The 20,864-nt window shown below is 47.4% G+C and overlaps 1 protein-coding gene across 1 annotated transcript; it reads left to right on the top strand.

Annotated features, from left to right (window-relative positions):
• Nucleotides 1–5,108: 5,108 nt before the first annotated feature.
• On the top strand, nt 5,109–18,938 carry Psmc1 (proteasome 26S subunit, ATPase 1). Its single transcript, XM_038337513.1, has 11 exons — nt 5,109–5,185; nt 8,430–8,483; nt 9,165–9,261; nt 10,570–10,694; nt 11,124–11,309; nt 11,454–11,582; nt 12,405–12,501; nt 14,883–15,072; nt 15,827–15,978; nt 16,792–16,946; nt 18,594–18,938. The coding sequence occupies exons 1-11, from the start codon at nt 5,183–5,185 to the stop codon at nt 18,726–18,728; spliced, it is 1,323 nt and encodes a 440-aa protein (XP_038193441.1). The 5' UTR covers nt 5,109–5,182; the 3' UTR covers nt 18,729–18,938.
• Nucleotides 18,939–20,864: the final 1,926 nt, after the last annotated feature.

Here is a 20,864-nt window from a genome sequence, read left to right as displayed (position 1 = left end):
TCATACAGCATGCTACATATTTTATCATCATACAGCATGCTACATATTTTATCATCATACAGCATGCTACATATTTTATCATCATACAGCATGCTACATATTTTATCATCATACAGCATGCTACATATTTTATCATCATACAGCATGCTACATATTTTATCATCATACAGCATGCTACATATTTTATCATCATACAGCATGCTACATATTTTATCATCATACAGCATGCTACATATTTTGTTTGCCTGCTTGTTTATTATAAAATGCATTAGGGAAAACTTTTTTTCTGCCTGCTCATTAATGTATCCTTACCTGCCTCCAGGAAAGCCTGGAGTATCACGAATGCTCACAAACAAGCTGCCGCATGGATGTCATGGTGAGACCAAGAGATCTGAGCTACGACATTCACGGAAGAGGTGGTACACTGGCATGGGTCAGAGAGAAAGCCACAAGATGGCCGCTGAGATGCCCAGGCATGGGGAGTGTCGGCTTCTTCTGGTTTGGGTCTCAGTGTGGTGACTTTAGCCAAGACATTCTCATTCAAACCACCACATACAACTATTCGTGAGCCTCACCCTCTCCCCTTCTCCCCGCCCCTACCCTCTCCCCTTCTCCCCACCCTCTCCCCTTCTCCCCACCCCACCCTCTCCCCTTCTCCCCACCCTCTCCCCTTCTCCCCACCCCACCCTCTACCCTTCTCTCCCCACCCCACCCTCTCCCCTTCTCCCCACCCTCTCCCCTTCTCCCCACCCCACCCTCTACCCTTCTCTCCCCACCCCACCCTCTCCCCTTCTCTCCACCCTCTCCCCTTCTCCCCACCCCACCCTCTCCCCTTCTCTCCCCACCCCACCCTCTCCCCTTCTCCCCACCCTCTCCCCTTCTCCCCACCCCACCCTCTCCCCTTCTCTCCCTCACCCTCTCCCCTTCTCCCACCCCACCCTCTCCCCTTCGCCCCAGCCCACCCTCTCCCCTTCTTTCCACCCCACCCTCTCCCCTTCTCTCCCCCACCCTCTCCCCTTCTCCCCACCCCTATCCTCTCCTCTTCTTCCCATCCCACCCTCTCCCCTTCTCTCCCCCACTCTCTCCCCTTCTCCCCATCTCCATCTGAGCTTCTAAAGTTTGCAGCTTCTCCTTGCCTGGATCAGTGACCACACCACCTCTCTCAAGAGGATCCAAGAAATAGGAAAAAGAAATAGAAAGAACAAAAAAGGTTAAGTTTACTACATAACAGACAAGTAAAATCTTGCTCTTCTTTTGTTTGATTTTCAAGACAGGGTTTCTCTGTGTAGCCTTGGCCGTCCTTTGTAGACCAAGCTGGCCTCAAACTCACATAGATCTGCCTGGCTCTGCCTCCCAAGTACTGGGATTAAAGGTGTGTGCCACCATTGCCTGGCTAACAAAGTCCTTGATGCTTATGGAAGTGGGAAGTCGAGAATGGGAAGAGGGAGCAGGGACAAGCAGGAAACTGTGTGACTGAGGTACTTCTGCCTGTGCATGTCCCTCAGAAGGCAAGTCTGAAGCGTCAATGACCTGCCTGTCCTTTGAGTGTGCTGGCCTCTTAGGACCGACCCCTCCTGTCCTGTCAGTTATATTATGGTTACATTCCTAGACATCCCAGGCAACGCTGGCCTTGCTCTCAGCAATGGCCTGTCTTGTACACCACATTTAATACAGACCAGAGCTCCTTAACCTTTCCTGTTGGCCGTCCTTTTTCCTCTGAGACAAGGCCTATGTAGTCCTGGCTAGCCTAAAACTTGCTGTGTAGACCAGGCTGGCCTCCAACTCACAGGACTCTGTCTGCCTATTTTAAAAAAATAAGTCCTTGTTTATCCACTTTTCAGTGGGGTTCCAACTGGCCTCCAGCTCACAATCCTCTGGTCTCTATGATTCGATTATAGGTGCATGTCATTGCCCTAGCCGAGTTCATCTTTAACTCACGACTTCAACTTTAATCATCAAAATGAGGGGACACAAGGGACATTCCTTTCCTGTGTGGTAAGGAGGCCATAGTCTTCTAAATGTTATATGTATGTATGCATGTGTATGTATGTATGTGTATACACATATATGTGTATACACATACATACACTATATGTTATAATGTGTGTATAATTATATAAACACATATGTATATATTATATGTGTATCTATTGTATATAATATGTATATATTATTTATGTAATTTTATGAAGTAACCTATCCCCGTGTCCAGGTTAGGTCCTTTTGTTCTACCTAGACAGAAATCACACATAGACAAGAAGAAGCGCTTTAAGTATTAGCTAGCTCTGGCAGCTTTTGCTTCCCTTGGTCCTCCGCAATGGACAGCAGGGCTGCCCAGCAGACAGGTGGCGGCGGTGGCAGGTGGTGCCCTCTAGTGTTCAGATCCTGCTATAGTTCTTGGATAGCGAGATCCTTAGCTCTACCAGCATCATAGATAGCTCTTGTGTCCTGGGGACGTAAGGAACCCCACAGCCTTTGGCTGCAGCCGGCGTGGCAACATCCAAGTGAGCCTGCATTCTGGGGCTCAGCAGCTGACAGCATCCCGTGTTAGTACAGCTCTGGTGTAGACCTCAGAAACCAGGGTCCCTTAGTACTTAACACCAGCCACTCTTAAAGCTGGGGTCTCTGCGACCTTTGGCCCTGGGCACGTGACAGCTCTCTGGAAGTCTCCTAGCAGCCAGTAGCTGCAGCCGCCCTTCACTGTCCCTGCAAGCCTTTCACAGCCTCAGCTCCCCGCTCCGTGCCGTCTCTCTGCTCAGGTCACTCTTCATCCGGCTCTGGCTGTTGTCAGACTATTCAGTCGCCACCTGCCGATTGCTCAGCTGTCAATGACAGGATCTAAGCTGTGGCTGCCACTGTGGTCTCTCTGCCTTTGCCATCACCACAACTCTGCTGCTTCTACCGCTTCTTTCTTTGTGTTACCAGTTCGTCTCCAGCCCCTCAAGGGTACATTTAACTTCCTTCCTTTACCACTAAAGCAGGCAAGAAAAGACCACTCAACGGAAGACTTTTATTGAGCCTAATGTTACAACATCCTGGGCAGCAGCACAGGGGAGTGTCGACGGGTCAACTCAATGAGCAAGCTTGGAGCAGCCGGTACGCATAGGCAGAGAAGGAGATTAGATCATCAGAATACACCCCGCGTGCTAATAAAGACTTGTGTTTGCACCAATCACCTTGCCTCTTTAAGGTCCCTCTTACAGCAGTCCCTCTGCTAGACCATCAGGGAAAATGAGCCCCCACTGGCCTAGGCAGAAGGGATTGCAGGGTCATCTGAAATTCATCGAGGTAATAGCAAAAAGCCCGGTACAAAGTGTTTGAAACAACCAAGGCAATCAACTGTAATTGTGTATCGTTTTCTCGAGGTGTCTGTGGAGTATTCAAAACACCCAAGATGCTGGCTCTTTGGCTAACAGTCGTTTTGTTCCAAGCAGCCAGGGCACCAAGACAGAGTCCAATGGCTGCTAATTAGGGAGGCAGATTTCCTTTCCCCCAAACTCTCTCCTCATTTAGGAAAAAGAACATAAGGAACACTTACATTAAGAATTTAAAGAGCTTTTCATTAATACTAACAGCACTAATTAATAGTAATGCTTAACACCTGGCCAGGGTCCCAAGTGGGGTGGCTGTCCCTCCTCAATTTCACTGGGACTCTGCCCATTTTCAGTGTCCCCAATCTCTTTTTAAAATCTTTTTAACTACTTTACGTACCACATGTTTGCAGGTCCCCTCGAGGTTCAAAGAGGGCATGGGATCCCCTGGAATTGGAGTTACGGGAAGCCATGAGCCACCCCATTATGAGTGTTGGGACTGACCTCACAAGAACGGCAGGTGTTTCTCACCCTTGAGCCACCTCTCCAGCCCCAATGTCCTGCCTTCTTCTCTGTAGCCAGTGCAGGAACAGTGTCAAGAACGTGTTTCTCCAGTCCCGAAGAGTCTTTAAAAACTGTGATAAAGATGCTGACGTGTAGCTCTTCACAGCGGATGGCTTCTGGCGGTGGTGGGGAAGGACTCGGTGTTCTTTAAGGAGCTGGCCACTGGGAGTTTGACTGAGCTCAGATGAGTATGTGGGCAACACAAATTGAACGAGGTGTGGTTCTTTTTTTTTGGGGGGGGGGCACAAGGATGGGAGGGTGGACCTGGGAGGAATGGGACTCAAATGCGATCAGGATTCATGTATGAAATTCCCAAATAATTAGTAAATACATTATGTTGCAGGGGGAAGAATAATGTATTTCTCCTCTGAAAATTTTCATTATAAAACACCCTGGTCTCTTAGGACTTAGGTCTAGAAGACAGTTTTCCAAATGGTCTCTGCTCGTGCTCTTGGTGGCTTAGAGACTTTGTTCTAGAACATATTCTTTTGTTTTTGGCTGTGATCACACAAGGCAAGGTCTTGGGTACCTGTTAATGGAAATTTCTGGAAGTAGAAAGGGTAGTTGACATTTTCGTGGTGTCACCATGGATACATCAATAATAAACGTTCCCAATACTGATAGATGAATAATTTTTTAATGTTTTTAAAGATTTATGAGTATTTGCCTGTATTTATTACAAGCACCATGTGTCTGCAGTGCATGATGAGGCCAGAAGGGGCACTGGAGTTACAGAGGGTTCTCAGCTGCCACCTGAGTCCCCTGCTTACCACTGCTGAGCCATCTCTCCAGCCTCTCAAAGATATTAACAGTATTTGCCAGGGTCATCATCACTTGTCATGGAGGTGGGGGAGCGGGTATCTCGCAAGTTTAGATAACTTTAGCATTTTCAGGAGATTTAGCAAACTCCAGAAACTAAAGAAGAACTTAAATGCTGTGTACACTTCAACTTTACTATTCCAGTTTTGGGGGCTAAAACTTCTTCCCGGTTATAATTTTTGGATTTTTTTTTTAATTTTCAAAATTGCCCTAATTCTTTGACAACCAAGATCATTGTCTTAAGTTACTGACAACAGCCCAAAAGTAGTTATTTAGAATTCCCCCACGTAAACTATTTTTAAGTTCGGCCCCCAAGTGTTTAACCAATCCCGGTACCAAACTGGGACGAGCCCTTCGCGCGCAAATGCGCCCGCGAAGGAGTTGGTCCTTATAGGCTTCCGTAGTTTTTCTTAGTCACTTCCGCTTCTGACGGGGTCGTTTTTGGTGGATGCACTTCCGGCGGTGGCGGCTCGGACGACTGGGGAAAGATGGTGAGTGACTAAGGGTTTCGGCCGGTGGTCGCGGGCAGCGAAGGCGGGAGGACGAGACGACGCGGCCCACTCTTGGGCCCCTCGGCGGACGGAGGGACGTGGGACGGGGCGGAGCGGAGCGGTTTGTGCTCCCCGGCGGACGCGGGCGGAACGGACGGCGCCCCGCGGAATCCCGGGGACGGACCTGCTGGGAGTCGAGCGGGGCAGCCTGGCCGACGCCGGGTGACAGTGACTGAACCCCGGAACCAGCGTCGAATTAATCCGCCGACGACTCGGCGCTCTCCCGTTTGGTTTGTCGAGCCGGAGTCCCGTCTAGGCGGTGAGGGTAACGGGGGAGCACGGTTGACGACGTCGCCGCTTCCATGGCGCTTCCATTCTAGAGGAGGGAGACAGTAAACACGTCGGGGAACACGATCGGGTAGGGCCGGGCCAGCCAGCGGTGTGGGCTGTGTTGTGAGAAGTGGCTGTTTTTGTTGGGTGTCAGCGAAGGACCCCCGAGGGTGTGAAATCTGAGTAGAGGCCTAGATTGAGGGAGTAGGGGAGTAATCCGTGCTAATACCTGAGCGAAGCAGGTGCCGGGCAGAAGGATCAGAAGTTGCCAAGAACTTGAGACAGCCTTGAGGTCAGCCTAGCTGCAAAGGCCAGAACACACAAAGGTCCTGAAAAGGTATTCTGAACGTGCGACGGACATTTTTTCGTAGTTCTTACTTCTTAGAACAGCCCCGAAGGTAATTAATATCCCCGTTTTATTGAGGAAACTGAAGTGCAGTCAAGTGGCCGTTGGTGGAACACAGGTCCTGTCTTTTCTAGAGCAGTTAAGAAACACCCTAAAGTGATTTCTGCCTTTCTGTCTAACAAGCTTTGAGACAATGCGCAAGTCCTTTAACCTCTCTGGACCATGGTCTCCATATATGGGGAAAGGGTTAAGAGCACTTGCTGCACTTCCGGAGGACCCAGGTTCTGTTTCCAGAAACAGTGCCAGGATGCTCACAACCGCCAGTAACTCCAGCTCCAGGAAATCTTACACCATCTTCTGGTATGCCAGGACCCCCCCCCCCACACACACACACACACACTTTTAAGAAATCTTCCAAGAATGCTTAGCACTGCCCAGCATATCTAGCCGAGCTTTATTAAAGGTGTAGCTCTTCTTTGAGACTGAGAGACATGTAAAGTGTCCCAGAGGTGAGGAAAATGTCATCCGCTGGAGCCGGACTGGAAAGGTTCGAGGTGAACCTGGGACTGCTAGGTGTATGCTGAGCTAAGGACATTACAGAGCAACTGATGGCTTTGAGGACTGACATTAGCTGATTATTGTCGGTTGTTTTTGCTTTTATGGGCTTTTGGGGGGCCCATCACCCAGCTCCCAAATAAATCACACGCGGGCACTTAGTTCTCTGAATGTCTGCCCAGCCTTAGCTTGCATTTTTTGTTTTGTTTTAGTTAGTTTGTTTGCTTTCCAGCTTTTCTTAAATTTTCCCATCTGTCTTTGGCCTCGGAGCTTTTATGTTTCTCTATTTCTGTATACCTTTTCTTCTTACTCCGTGTCTGGCTGTGTAGCTGGGTGACTGGCCCCTGAAGTCCTCCTGTTTTCTCTCTCTTTCCCAGATCTCTCTCTCTCACCCAGATTTCTCCTCATATTTATCCTCTCTGCCTGCCAGCCCCTCCTATTCTTCTCTCCTGCCTCGCTAATGGCCATTCAGCTCTTTATTAAACCATCAGGTGTTTTAGACAGGCAGCGTAACACAGCTTCACAGAGTTAAACAAATGCAACATAAACAAAACACCTCAGAATAATATCCCCCAACAAACTGATTATTTTCAAGGGTACTAGCTCTCTCTCTTGGGAGGCTGAAGGCCAAATAAGAAGGCATGAACTGGAAGAGAATGGGAGTGGGGTGGAGAGAGAGACAGAAGTGTGAGGAATGCTACCAGGTTGGCTTTGGACCAACACCCGTGAAGCCACAGTGGCAGTTAGACTCCTGACCCAGTAGTCTATCGCTAGAACTTAATTCATAGAAGTGCTAAGGGCATATTTGCTGTATTCATCTTCAACAGTAGGGGGAAGGGACTAGTGTCATCCACATAAGGACACCAAAACTCAGTGGAGAAACCTGACGTAACCACAGCCACATTGTCTGTAGTGGTGGGGCCAGAATTCAGATTCTACAGGCCACATTTTCAGGATTGGACCTATCTTGGGATTGTGTTGAATTAATGGCCGTGAAGGAAAAATAGCTAGCACAGAGTTGGGCCCGTAATAGACACCTCCCAGGTGCTGGTTGCTCAGTAATAAGCAAAGTTCCCTAGAAAGCAAGGAAACATTAATGGCTCTGACTTGTACGTCCTATTTCAGCAGAACAGTCTCCCAGAGTCTCTCTCTTTCAGCCCTTAACTACATTCAGAGTAAAACACAAAGATTTAAGAACCTTGAGTGTGGTGAGATATGTTTGACATTAATTCTACAATAACCCTGTGTCTTGAAAATGAAACTGCCAGTTTATTAGTTAGCGGTGCCTGCCTGGGGTTGGCTGGGGCCTGCATGGCTTCTCTGGTCAGGAACTTCATTGTTACTCGTCTTTACAACACCACCATTGGGCTGATGAGATGGCATTTGACGTCAGGCCTGACAACTGGAGTTTAACTCCGGGACCCACACGTTGTCCTCTGGCTTCCACATGTGTGCTCTGGCATGCACACATGCACCCACCCGTGCACTGAACACGCTATTTCTACAAAGATACTTAAAGTACCTCAGTTTGAGTCATTGCCCTGTGTTAAGCAGTTTTCAAATCAGAAATCCCAGTGAGCTTTTCATACGTTAAGTAACGCCTTCAGGTGGGGAAGAGAAACTTGTGTAGGAGCCAGGCTGTCGTGACCGGAGCACGGTAGTTGCTGTTGAAAGTCTCTGGAGAGATAAGTGGCTGTGGAGTATGTGCGACAGCTTTCCTGAAGTCTGAGGTGGAGTTTATATTAGAGAATGTCCTGGTTCAGAGGAGTGGTCTCTGACTGTCAGCCTCCTTAGTGATAGCCACATCATAGAATGGTTCTCAGTTCTGAGAGTTGGGTTATTTGCAGAATTTCTCCACACTGAGGGCATACCTGGGCTGCAAGGCACACGGGTTTCCAATTGTCACAATGGGGAGTGCTGTGTTTTAGACTCATAGTAGCAGTAGGGTGTTCTTATGAAGTGATTATATTCTGAATTTCTGTTTTCTTCTTCTTTTTTCTTTTTTCTAAACAGGGTCAAAGTCAGAGTGGTGGCCATGGTCCTGGGGGTGGCAAGAAGGATGACAAGGTAAGTAAGAAGCAAGATACTTACGTGATCTGATCACGCTGTGGAAGCCGCCATCAGGTCTCAGTGAGTTCTTTCTAGAGCCACAAACTTTAAAAATCAAAGTGATGTGGTAGTTATTTCAGTAACCCAGAATACAAATGTATCAGCTGCTTTCTGATTTTGAGAAGCGTATTAGCCTGAGGTAATGATTTCTAAAGTGTAAACATCGTGGAAGGTTTACAGTAGACTGCCTGAGTGTGAGAAGGGCCTCACTGTACTCAGACTTCAGGCAAGTAACTCAGTGCTTACCTCTCTACTTATGGAAAACTTCTGAGTCGCTGCCATCTCTCTAAAGAGATCACACTTGCTAAGTGCAGCTAAACCTTGGAGTGCAGGAATGTGTGATCTGCTTTTTAAAAGACAGTTTACAGAGTCAGCGGGTTTTGCTCATATATGTCACAGTAATCAAAGAGGCCATCAGTGTAACATATGGGGGTGACAGGGATTGGAGGGATGAAAGAGAAGGGGGAAATAATATAATTTAATTTTTTTAAAAGTATTAATAAAAAAGACAATTATTTTAAATATCCTAAAAGATGGGAACATTTTTACCCCTAGAAATAGATGGTAGTGATACAGAAATATATGTGCATTTTATGATTTCCATTTGACTTCTTTTTCCTATTCTTCTAAAAACTCAAGGATAAGAAAAAGAAATATGAACCTCCTGTCCCAACTAGAGTGGGGAAAAAGAAGAAGAAAACAAAGGGACCAGATGCTGCCAGCAAACTGCCACTGGGTAATGTCCTTGTCCCCTGCTCTCTTCCCAGCTCCCAGGAAGCTACTCTGCATGTAACATGGACGTAAAGGGGAGGAGGCAGGAAGTCTCGGGAGACTGAAGCATTAGCGCGGGCTTTTTAACCCCATTCTACTTAGCTCATGTGGAGCCTTCCACTACGTTGGTGTAGAAGTTATATTTTTTCTTAAAATGCAATATTACATAAGTTTGTCTCATGCTAAGAGATCCCACTCACAGTGCACTGTGGTGCATGCCTTTAATCCCAGCACTCAGGAGGCAGAGACAAGCGGATAGGTCACTGAGATCCAGACCAGACAGGGCTACATAGAGACCCTTCTCGAAAAAAGGAAGGAAGGAGGGAGGGAGGAAGGAAGGAAGGAAGTCCATTCATTGTCTTTAAATAGCCAGCCCCATTGAGGTATTAAAAATGTAAATCATTTGTTGCTTTGTTAATTTTTATTATTTTACAGGGGGCACACGCACGTGCTGCAGTGTGCGTGTAAAGGTCAGAGGACAACTTTTGGGAGTTGGTTCTCTCCTGTCACTTTTCTGAGGATGAAACTGAGGTCATTGGGCTTGCACAGCAAGTGCCTTTACCCACAGCTTTTATTTTAATGGCCCTGTCTGTTGTGAGACACGGTGTGCTGTCCAGGCTGTCCTTAGGTTCACGATCCCCTTGCCTTAGCTTCCTGGGGACTGGGATTAACTGTGCCCCACAATTTAAATAAAAGTTTAAATTACAAATCCAGTCCCAGAAACATTTTCATTCTGTAAAATGAAGTGTTATAATATCGAAATTTGGGTCATGTCTGAACTTAACTTTACTCTTTATTAGTTTGGGTTTTTTTTTTTCTTTTTTTAAGATTTGTGTGTATTGAGTGTTTTGCGTGCCTGTGTATATGTGCACTGTGTTTGTGCCAAGCACTGTGTGAGCTGCCATATGGACACTCAGAACTGAGCCCAGGTCCTCTGGAAAAGCAGCAAATGCTCCTAACTGCTAGCCATCTTTTCAGCTCCTTTATCACAGCATGTGTGTATGTATGTGTGTGTGTGTGCATGCATGCACACTCAGATGCAGTTGTGAGCATGTGGAGGTCACAGCACAGCTGACAGGACTCAGTTCTATCCTTCCACTGTGAGTCTGGGGGACAGAGTCAGGTCCTCAGGCTTAGCAGCAAGCACTCTAACCACTGAGCCATGCTGCCAGCCCTGCACTTCAGGTCCTTATTGGCTTTCTGATGAGCATAAAATAAAACTTGGCTATAAATTTTTAGGTTCCTTAAATGAAGCCCTATGTTTTAATTCCAGTAACGCCTCACACTCAGTGCCGCCTGAAGCTGCTGAAGTTAGAGAGGATAAAAGACTATCTTCTCATGGAAGAGGAGTTCATCAGGAACCAGGAGCAGATGAAACCGCTGGAAGAAAAGCAAGAGGTGAGTGAAGAAGTTTCCGTGACCTTCTTCTTTACCATGTGAGTGCGATTTAAAGCTGGCAGCAGGCGGGGTTCACGTAGTTGAACAGGCAGGCCTCTTACTGGCTAGCTTTTAAAAGCATCAGCTGCTCTGGGCCAGGGAGGTGGCACAGCAGGTAAGAGCACTGGCTATGCACCCTGGAAATCAGGTTACCCTTGTGAAGAGGCAAAAGTCCAGAAGAAGCAGCATCTGTAGTCCTGGCACCCTACAGCAAACTAGGCAGCGGAGGCTAGAGAACCACCCAGAACCCTCTGGGGCCATGTGTGCGCTCACAGATGCACATCACAGAACAGGAATAAATCCATGAAGAAGCAAGCTTTGTAACTAGCAGACAAACGGATCATCTGCCCTAAGAGCTAATGTGCTTTTTCTTCCTGGTTTACTATGTAGGAGGAAAGATCGAAAGTGGATGATCTCAGGGGTACTCCCATGTCTGTAGGAACCTTGGAAGAGATCATTGATGATAATCACGCCATCGTGTCCACATCTGTGGGCTCAGAACACTACGTCAGCATCCTGTCGTTTGTGGACAAGGATCTGCTGGAGCCAGGCTGTTCAGTCCTGCTCAACCACAAGGTAAGTTGCTGGTCTTTAAGGAAACCCAGAAGAGTATGTTCTTCCTCTGAGACCTGGCTGTTTGTCCCAGAAGTAGATCCCCAGGAGAGAAAGATAGTGTAACTGCGACCTCACGATCACATGTTACGCCTTGATCCTTTGCAGGTACATGCCGTGATAGGGGTGCTAATGGATGACACAGATCCCCTGGTCACAGTGATGAAGGTGGAAAAGGCCCCCCAAGAGACCTATGCAGATATTGGGGGCCTGGACAACCAAATCCAGGAAATTAAGGTATAGCAGGGACCAGCTCTGGGTTTCCAGACTTCTTGGTTTCTTATAGCTGTCATGTCTAGGATGATTTGGAGTTGTTTCGCATATTTGTTTTTCTTTATTGACTCATGCCAGCTGTGAATCTGTGAGTTGTGTACTGTTAGGAACTGACGTCACAGTAAACTGATAGTCCTGCAGCATTTTAACACTTTGCATATTTAGTGTTGTTTTGTGTGAGAATGTGATGGTCCTAGGTGTGCTGACGTGTGCTGTTGTATAGAGGTGTCTGTACTTACACAGGCTTGCACAGGTACTGGCACCTAGTACATAATCCTGTTCCATAATCTTGGAACCTGGGGAGAGGTGGTTATTCCATGACTGTGGGCCAGCTCTCTGCTTGCTTTCCCTAGGGAAATCAGTCAGGGCTACACAGATGTCCACTGCTGACCTCTCAGATAGCTGAGCTGAGCACATAATGTAATACACTAGGTGGGAACAGCCGTCAGGATGTCTTTCCGGGTTCTGGCTGTAGTTTAATCGAAAAGGGTGAGTTTTAACTTTATTCAGTCTTAACTTTGCTGCGGAATGACTTAAATGATGCTTAAGGCTAACGTCTGGAAAAGAAAAATGGAAACAGTATGGCTCAGAAAGGGAGGCAATAAAAAACTTCAATGAGATGCATGTCCTGTTAAGCATGCCTAGCCCAAGTGGCAGTCAAGTGCAATTCCTTTCAGAAGAGTGAAGTCCCTACTTATTTTCATGGAAAGCAAGATATTTTCATGTCAAATCATGCTAATAACTTCAGTTAGACTTTGATTTTTACCAAATGTTTCTTCTCTTTAGGAATCTGTGGAGCTTCCTCTTACCCATCCTGAGTATTATGAGGAGATGGGAATAAAGCCCCCTAAGGGGGTCATTCTCTATGGTCCACCAGGAACAGGTATGCCATGCTAGACACTGTAGACACATCACTGTATCTCCAGCAGCACTGGCGAGAGAAACACCACCACAGTTCCTAAGTTTAACTCTGCGGCTGGGTGGGAGGGAAAGATGGAACATATTGCTTAGCATGCAGAATACCACAGGTTCTGGTCAGCAAACCAGTACCACCCCTTACAACATAAACAAGTTCTCAGCCTTGATTGACCTTGCTCGTTCCAGCCTCAAAGGCATGCACACATTGATTTGGAACATGGCCAAACATCAGGCCTGCAGTGGAGATGGCGCTCAGTTATTCCAAGGTGTTTGGATCAGGTTTATGTATACTGGTGCAGTAATACTAAGTAATTGTTGGATGATGATAAGCATGTATACACATTTAATTCATTGTAGTCGGTTGTCCTAAGCTGTGGAGACCAATACTTAGCAGTTGGTTACTCTGCACATTAGAGCAAGAGTGGTCATTTGTTGAGAGAACTGGCATTGAGTTCTAACTGACCCGTGTTAGCAACTACCAAGGGACTGAGAAATCCCTTCCCCAGAAGCCTGAAGCTACAAGACACTACTCTGCTTCATCTCATGACAAAGTAAAGCTACGGAGAGGCTGGTGTTGAGCCCAGGGCCACAGAGCATTGAGCTGGTGCAGAGCTACCGCTGCAGTGCTGAACCCTGGCCTACCAGCATGTAACGGTGAGATGTGGGCACCGCGGTCATGAGTGGGCAGGCCCGGGGGGTGGGGGATGTCAGTGATTCCCCGTAACCTGGCAGGTTTCCTTGGCTGCTTCTGGACATTAAGATCTCATCCTCTCGAAAGGCCCTACCCTGTCTGTACTGTCCTGTTTGGTCTCCTAGGACTTCTCACCTGCCATTCTCCCATGACCAAGGAGAGCATCATTACCACATGCTGTCACAAAGCCTGGCCTCAGTCATTTTCCAGCAGCTTAAGGGTACCAATTCTGCCAGCACCCTGAGCCAACAGCCAGCCCTCCTCACTCACTTTCAAAAGGCCACGGTCTTAGCAGCTCTAAAGCCTTGAGTTGAGCACTCTGGTCTTGGGAGCTCAGACCAGCATCCACATCGTTTAGAGCTCCCAAAGTGGATTCAGTGTACATGGTCAACCAAGGTTGAGAACTCATTTGTTTTGTGTGTGTATGTGTGTGTGTGACTGAAAGAAAAATAGCAGGGACTAGAAACACTGGAAACACTATTTGAAATCCATGGGAGGACCTGTCCCCTTCCCGCCCCCCCCCCCCTCCTTGGGAAAGATATACCACAGACCTCACATCTGTGGGCTCCATTGACTGGTCTTCCAGTATTTTGTCCACTCACAAGCTCCCCGAGTACCGCCGTGCTGGTAATGGGCCCTCTGGCCTGTACTGGAAGCTGCTTTGTGTCCTAGGGTCAGGCCTAGGGTTCCCAGAGGATTTTGTCACTGATGGTTTCGTCAGAGTTTATTTGGTCTTTAATACTGGGTTGGATGGGTCAAGAGTTCTTTTTGTTTGTTTATTTGTTTATTAGTTTATTTTGACACAGGGCCTCATAAAGGCCAAGCTGGCTTTGAAGTCACTGTATAGCTTAGGATGACATTCAGCTTCTAATCCTCCTGCCTCTACCTCCCAAATGCCAGATTCTAGGCCTTTACCACCATGTCTGGTTGTGTTAAATTTATATACAACTTAGAAGGGACCCAGGAAGAAGCTCCCTTTCAGGGAAAAAAAAAAACAAACAAACAAAAAAAAAACCCAGATTGTTGTATTGCTAGTGCAGAGCTGTTCTTTCTGCAGGTAATTATCGTGATTGTTTGGGGCCATGGCTCTCAACTTTCCTAGTGCTGCAATCCTTAATGCAGTTCCTCATGTTGTGATGACCCCCAACCATAAAATTATTTTGTTCCTACGTCATATCTTTAATTTTGCTACTGTTATGGATCGTAATGTAAACATGTGCTATGCAGGACAGCCAGTGTGTGACCCATGGCGAGCCACTGCTTTAGTGGTATACAAATAACCAAGTAGGGCACAGAAACGCTCGGTGATAAAGGTTCCTGCTGCACAAGCCTGGCAGCCTGAGTGTGATCATCAGAAGCCGTGTGAAGGTGGAAGAAGGAATGGCCTCTGCAGAGCTGTCCTCCCTCCACATGTGGTCGGGGGCACATGCTCCACACACGCAACACACACAGTTTAAATGTGAAAAAAATACCCAAGTAAAAGGTATTTGCTGACATCATGACTTCCAGGAGAGTTCAAAGTAGTCACAGTATGTAGTTAGATCGGGAGAGCAGAGCACCAGACAGCTGCGGGGGTGTGTCCGTCCTTAGGTTGAGGGTTCTTAGCAGCACTTACATGGCTTTCTCCTTTGCTCTACTCTTTTTTTCTAAAATAGGTAAAACTTTACTGGCCAAAGCCGTAGCTAACCAAACCTCAGCTACTTTCTTGAGAGTGGTTGGCTCAGAGCTTATTCAGAAGTACCTAGGTGATGGGCCTAAGCTCGTTCGGGAGCTGTTCCGAGTTGCTGAAGAACATGCACCATCCATTGTGTTTATTGATGAAATTGATGCCATTGGGACCAAAAGGTAAACTTGCCCTTGAACTGTTGTGTGAGATAAACAATGCTAGGCCTTCCTGTGAGGCGAGTCCTTGCCGTGCATGGCCCTCTGTATACTTTGCTCTCTGGCCTCCATGGGCCTAAACACCCACCCAGGCAGTGTTTGGAAACCGTCGTGTCGTAGCACTTGGATGGAGCCAGTGCCATCCGGACTCCAGGGACTTGCTATAATGATGGTAGTCTCTGCCCTCCAGTTAGTAGGTTGGGCTAACAGGGAGACAGGAAAAATGGTGGCGGTTGAGGCACAGAGTTGCTGTGCAGATACATGGTCTGTAGTAGTCTTCATCTGTGCTGCTGCAAACACAGCACCACGGCAGGGTTGTGGGGAGGGGTAAAAGGCAAAAGCTTGTTTCCCCTCTGTTCTGGGCCGTGCCGTCTAAAACCAGGATCTAGCATCAGTGTCTGCTCACGGCTGCTTCTGTCCGGGATCATGCTTGTCCTCAGTCTTCCAACATTCAACAGAACAGCGGAGAAAAGGGGCCTGTGCCAGCTCCCGCCAGCCCTTTTAGAAGGCATTAGTCACTCATCCATTGCAGTGGCCATTGTTAGATGTAAACTTTAGAGGCAAGTCCTGACCAAAGCATGGGCGCTGATACTGTTTTGCCTGAGTGATAGGGAGTGGCCTTCGGGCCGAGAAAAGAACATTGAATTCCGTGCTGTGTGCTTGCTGTACCTGTTCTTGTAACAGAATGGCTGGGTCTTCAATTCTCTTTTCTCCAAAGATATGATTCAAACTCTGGAGGTGAGAGAGAAATTCAGCGAACAATGTTGGAGCTGCTGAACCAGCTGGATGGATTTGATTCAAGGGGAGATGTAAAAGTTATCATGGCCACAAACCGAATAGAAACTTTGGATCCAGCACTTATCAGACCAGGTCAAATTTTGCTGTTTTTTTTTTTTTTTTTCCTTGTGAAAAATTAATGGTTTGTGATTGAAATGTGCTTTGGGGGTTGGGGGTGTTATACCATGGTACACCATAATTTACTAAAAACACGTCTCCTTGATTGGAGAGATGGCCTAATCAGAAAAATGCCTGCTGATCAGCAGGAGGGCCTGAATTTGGTCTGCAGAACCCACATATAAAGGTGGGTGGGTGGTTTGCAGCTGTGACCCCCACGCTGGGGAGGTGGAGACAGATAGTGTGCTCACTGGCCAGCCTTCTTGCCTAGCAAGCTGCTTTTGGCAAGCTCCAAGTGAGAGACCCTAATCTCAGAAAACAAGGTGACAGGTGCCCGAGGTTGTCCTTTCCACACGCACACACGAGTTCAAGTCTGTCTCCTGGACATCCTGGCTGGGAAGGTGACGCTCTGCTGCTTGGCCCTTCACAGTCTAGGTTTGTACTGTTAGTTTTTTCCTACCCGGACTCAGAATTTCTAGCCTCAAGCTCTTGCTCTCATCCCTAAAGAAAAGAGTCCTAGGCCGTGGTTTATTCTTTACATTCAGGTGGCACTGGAAGCCATATATGCTGTTAGCATTTGTAATGTTTCTAAGGTAGGTCACTAATGCTATTCAAGATGTCCCTATGTTTATTCCTGAAGGTATCAAATCAGGGGGTTCAAGTGGGGTGAATTCAGATACAGATGTTCACGAAGCATAGAAGTAAATGTTGGAGTGTGGGGTGGGCTAAGGCCTGATGGGAGCCAAGTCTGGGTCTGGATGGAAGTGGCTGAAAGCTCTGTACCTGCAGGCCGCATTGACAGGAAGATCGAGTTCCCCCTGCCTGACGAGAAGACCAAGAAGCGGATCTTCCAGATTCACACAAGCAGGATGACACTGGCTGATGACGTAACCTTGGATGACTTGATCATGGCAAAGGATGACCTCTCTGGGGCCGACATTAAGGTGAGGACCTGGGTGGGCTTGCCTCTGGGAGTCGGCCTGTTAGGAAAGACTGCAAACTCTAGGAGTGGCAGTTAGGCCAGTGTGTGATGCCTAGCTTTTCCTGTCACAGCCATTTGTGGGTTTAATACTGCATCCAGATGGAAGATCTGCTTTTTATTAGAAGCCATTTAATACACTACTCCATGAAGTAAATGACCCCACCCCTGTGAACCCACAAGGATCAGTCACTAACATTAAGCTTACCACCCACTGTACAAGGCCTGAGTGACCTGATCTTTTAAGTGAGACTTCTCCTTTAGTCCTGTCAGGGAAGTGCATGCTGGGAAAGGTCACCCCAGAGCTGCAGAGGGTCCCCCCCCCCCACATTGTGTTCTTACTCCCACCTTGTATTGATGGACTACTTGATTTTACCTGTTGATTTTGTTGTAAATATGAGTTAATGGCGGTTTTTCTTCTGCCCAGGCCTGTGAGCAATAAATGTGGGGCAGAATGGGCTTCTCTGTGGGTGCCTTGGTCAGGTAGAAGAGGCACTCAGGGTGCTTTTCTGGGCAGTGCCTGTACTGAGGGCATTAGCATCAGTCCTGCAGAAGTAGGGTAGGTAGCTTAGTTTAGTGGGTTTTTATTTTCATTAAAAAATATTTTTTAATTGTACTACATGAACTTTTCTTAAAATTTTTCAAGCATTCAGAAAAGTTGTGACACCAGTATGTGTATGCCTACATGCCCACCACCTAAATTTAAATGGCTGACCTTTCCTGTCCTCATACACAGCCACTTTTTGGTTGAACTATGTAAAGAAAATAATCTGATGGCCATTTCCACAACTTTCAGTGCCAGGATTGTGGAATTTTGTTTAGGAATTGGGGGGGGGGGGTTGTTTTGTTTTTTAAATTTTTAGTTATGTAAGGGAGGAATGGGAGGAATGTGCACAGGAGCATAGGTACCTGCAGAGGCTACAAAAGGGCATCTGAGTACGGGGAGCTGGAGTTACAGACAGTCGTGGGCCCAGAGTGGGTACCAAACTCAGTCCTCTGCAAGAGCAGCATGCACTCTTAACTCCCAGTGCCCGGGATGGTATTTTAATGCAACCGTTACAAGGGCAAGAAAACACATTAAGATGAGTACTGTTCGCCAACATATCTAATGGGAATGTTTCAACTGTAAGTAAATGAAATAGACACACACGCGGCGTGTCCCTTTCTCCAGCTCCTAGAAGAACCTTTAATGAAGGTGAGGCTACGAGAATTGACCGAACCACAGCTGTCAGAACCTGAGCCACAGCTCAGAGCCCAAGGTCCCCGGGCTAGTCGACTCCCTTAAAATCTTCCCAGCTTATACATCTTGAATTCTTTCAGAAATTATGATGCATGAGACATTTAAAAAAATAACCTGTTCCCAAATGAGCAACTTGTGTTTAGTCTGTCTTATACTTTATTTCAAAATATGTCTCTGAGTTCCAAAAGATAAAAATAAGCATTTCAGGCTGAACATACTGTTCTTTTTTGACTTGGTTTAGTTTGGTTTGGTTTTTTGAGACAGGGTTTCTCTGTGTAGCCCTGGCTATCCTAGAACTCTGTAGATCAGACTGACCTGGGATAAGGCCTTGCATGCCCCACCATGCCTGGCTCATACTCTTCTTTCTTTCAGGCAATCTGTACAGAAGCTGGCCTGATGGCCCTGCGGGAACGCAGAATGAAAGTTACAAATGAAGACTTCAAAAAATCTAAAGAGAACGTTCTTTATAAAAAACAAGAAGGCACCCCTGAGGGGCTGTATCTCTAGTGACCCACAGTTCCTTCAGGGAAGTTAGTGAGTTTCCGTACCCCCGGGAGGATGGGAAGCTGCCCAAGGAATCCATTTCCCAGTGAGTTTGCTAGTAGACAGCCTGTCTTGAAGGATGCTGTGCAGGGTGCCCACTGGGTGTCTCCTCCGTCTGTGGTCATCGTTTTGTGCTCTCTGCTCCCAATAAAGGGTTGTCTGGTTTGCTTTCTACTGCTGTGCTGAAGACCATGACCAAAACAACCTGGGGGAGGGGGCAGGAGTTTATTTCATCTCAAGCTTACAGTCCAGATGGCAAGTCAGGAACCTGGAGACAGGACCTGAAGCAAGCCCTGGAGGAGGCTGCTCCCTGGCTCAGTCTGCTTGCTTCTACACCCAGGACCACCTGCCTAGGGATGGCACAACTCATTGTGAGCTGGGCCCTCCCACATAAATTGTTTATGAAGAAAATGCCCATGCCAGGTGGTGGTGGCACAAATGTCCTCCCAAAACTTGGGAGGCAGAGACAGGTAGATCTCTGTGAGTTTGAGGCCAGCCTGATCTACAGAGCAAATTCCAGGATAGGTTCCAAAGCTAAGCAGAGAAATCCTGTCTCGAAAAATCAAAAAAAGAAAAAGAAAGGAAGGAAGAAAATGCCCAACAAATTTGCTTGTAGTCCAGTCTGATGGAGGGGAGGCATTTCCTTGGTTGAAGTTGTGTCTTCCGAATGATTCTAGCACCTGTCAGGTTGACAGAAGTCGTCAGCATCAGCAACGCTTCACAGCTGTCTGGCTGCACACCCAGCCCCCTGCAGCAGAGGGAGGATCCTGCCCTAGGGAAGCTTATTGGCAACCACAGCCCTGCCCCCACTTCATGTCTCCAAAGCCAGTGCCTCAGACAGAGCCAAAGGCTATGTTAATGTGGCTATGTTCTCAGAGACCGCTTTGCTCTGTGGACTGCAGGGCTCCACAGTGGGCAATACATGTTCCCATGAGGCTGGAGAGCCCTAAAAGAAATAATCAGTGAATAACCTTAGCCCATTGGTGCCTGCCTTTGTTCCAGGTTCAGAAACCTCAGCATGTCGTATTTTCTTTCTTTATAGATGGTTCCTCAAAGCCATCAGGTGGCAGGTGTCCTGTGCAGAGGAGGCATATTCCTTTTCTGTAGCCGCCATGCCTTAGCTTAAACAATACAGATTATCTCAGTTTACAGGCCAAAAGACCACTCGGGAAGCTAGTATCCACTGCACTCCTTTCTGGAAGCTCAAGCAGTGAACCAGTGTCCTTGAGGTCCAAGTTGGCAGAATTTAGCTCCTTGTAGCCGCAGGGCAGAGGCCAGCACGTGCTGTCACTCGAGGACCTTTTGCAGCTTGTAGAGGCCTCTTACTCCTGTACCCCAGGCCTCTCCATCTTCAAAGCTAGAACAGCAGTCCGGCTCTGCGTCTGTCCCCTTCCGCTTTCACTTTCAGACCATACTGGGCCTGCTCAGATAGCCCACTTTATTTGGGAGTCTTGATTTTGTTTTCAACACAGGGTTTCTTTGTGTAGCCAGACCAGACTGGCCTTGAACTCAGAGACCCGCCTGCCTCTGCCTCCTGAGTGCTAGGATTAAAGGCCTGCACCTACACTGCCCAGCTATTTGAGATTCTTCTGTTTATTTTTGTTAAGAACTTGGAGCCTAGGCTGGACCTGAACTTCTGTTGGCCGGGTTGGCATTAAATTCTCAATGATCGCTTGGATTATAAGCATTTGACACCATCCTTGATGAACCCTCCATAGGTTATTCACGGGTTCTAGGTTTAGGGTGTGACTATCTTGGGGGTGAGTAGTACTGTCTACCAAAGGATACCCTGAGTGGATGTTTATTTGTATAGAGGTGGGGTGTCCATGAGACGCTACACAGCAGCAAAATTTAGCACTGAGGAAGCTACCTGGCGAGAGTGTGGAAGACCAAGGGTAAGAAATGTGTACATGGGAGGGTAGACACAGAAAATAGGTACATTATTACTAATAGAGGCAAAGGCGAGAGAAGCAAGAGTTCAAGGTCAGCCTGGGCTGCGGGAGACCATTTCAAAAGCCAGAAAGAGGCTCTGCACTCTGCAGGCATCCGAGCGAACAGAAAGCCATCCTCCCAGCCAGGCCAACACTGGAAAGGCTGTGC

The sequence above is a fragment of the Arvicola amphibius genome, chromosome 7 (assembly GCF_903992535.2).
Source record: "Arvicola amphibius chromosome 7, mArvAmp1.2, whole genome shotgun sequence".
In the NCBI taxonomy this organism is placed as follows: Eukaryota; Metazoa; Chordata; class Mammalia; order Rodentia; family Cricetidae; genus Arvicola; species Arvicola amphibius.
Note: the sequence above shows the minus strand (reverse complement) of the source record. Positions and strands in the feature narration are given on the sequence as shown.

What these genes read in the sequence shown, in the direction of transcription:
- Psmc1 (XM_038337513.1), top strand. An exon ending in GTGGCAAGAAGGATGACAAG is followed by an intron (nt 8,484 to 9,164) that starts GTAAGTAAGAAG and finishes TAAAAACTCAAG; the next exon opens with GATAAGAAAAAGAAATATGA. An exon ending in TCTCTGGGGCCGACATTAAG is followed by an intron (nt 16,947 to 18,593) that starts GTGAGGACCTGG and finishes TCTTTCTTTCAG; the next exon opens with GCAATCTGTACAGAAGCTGG.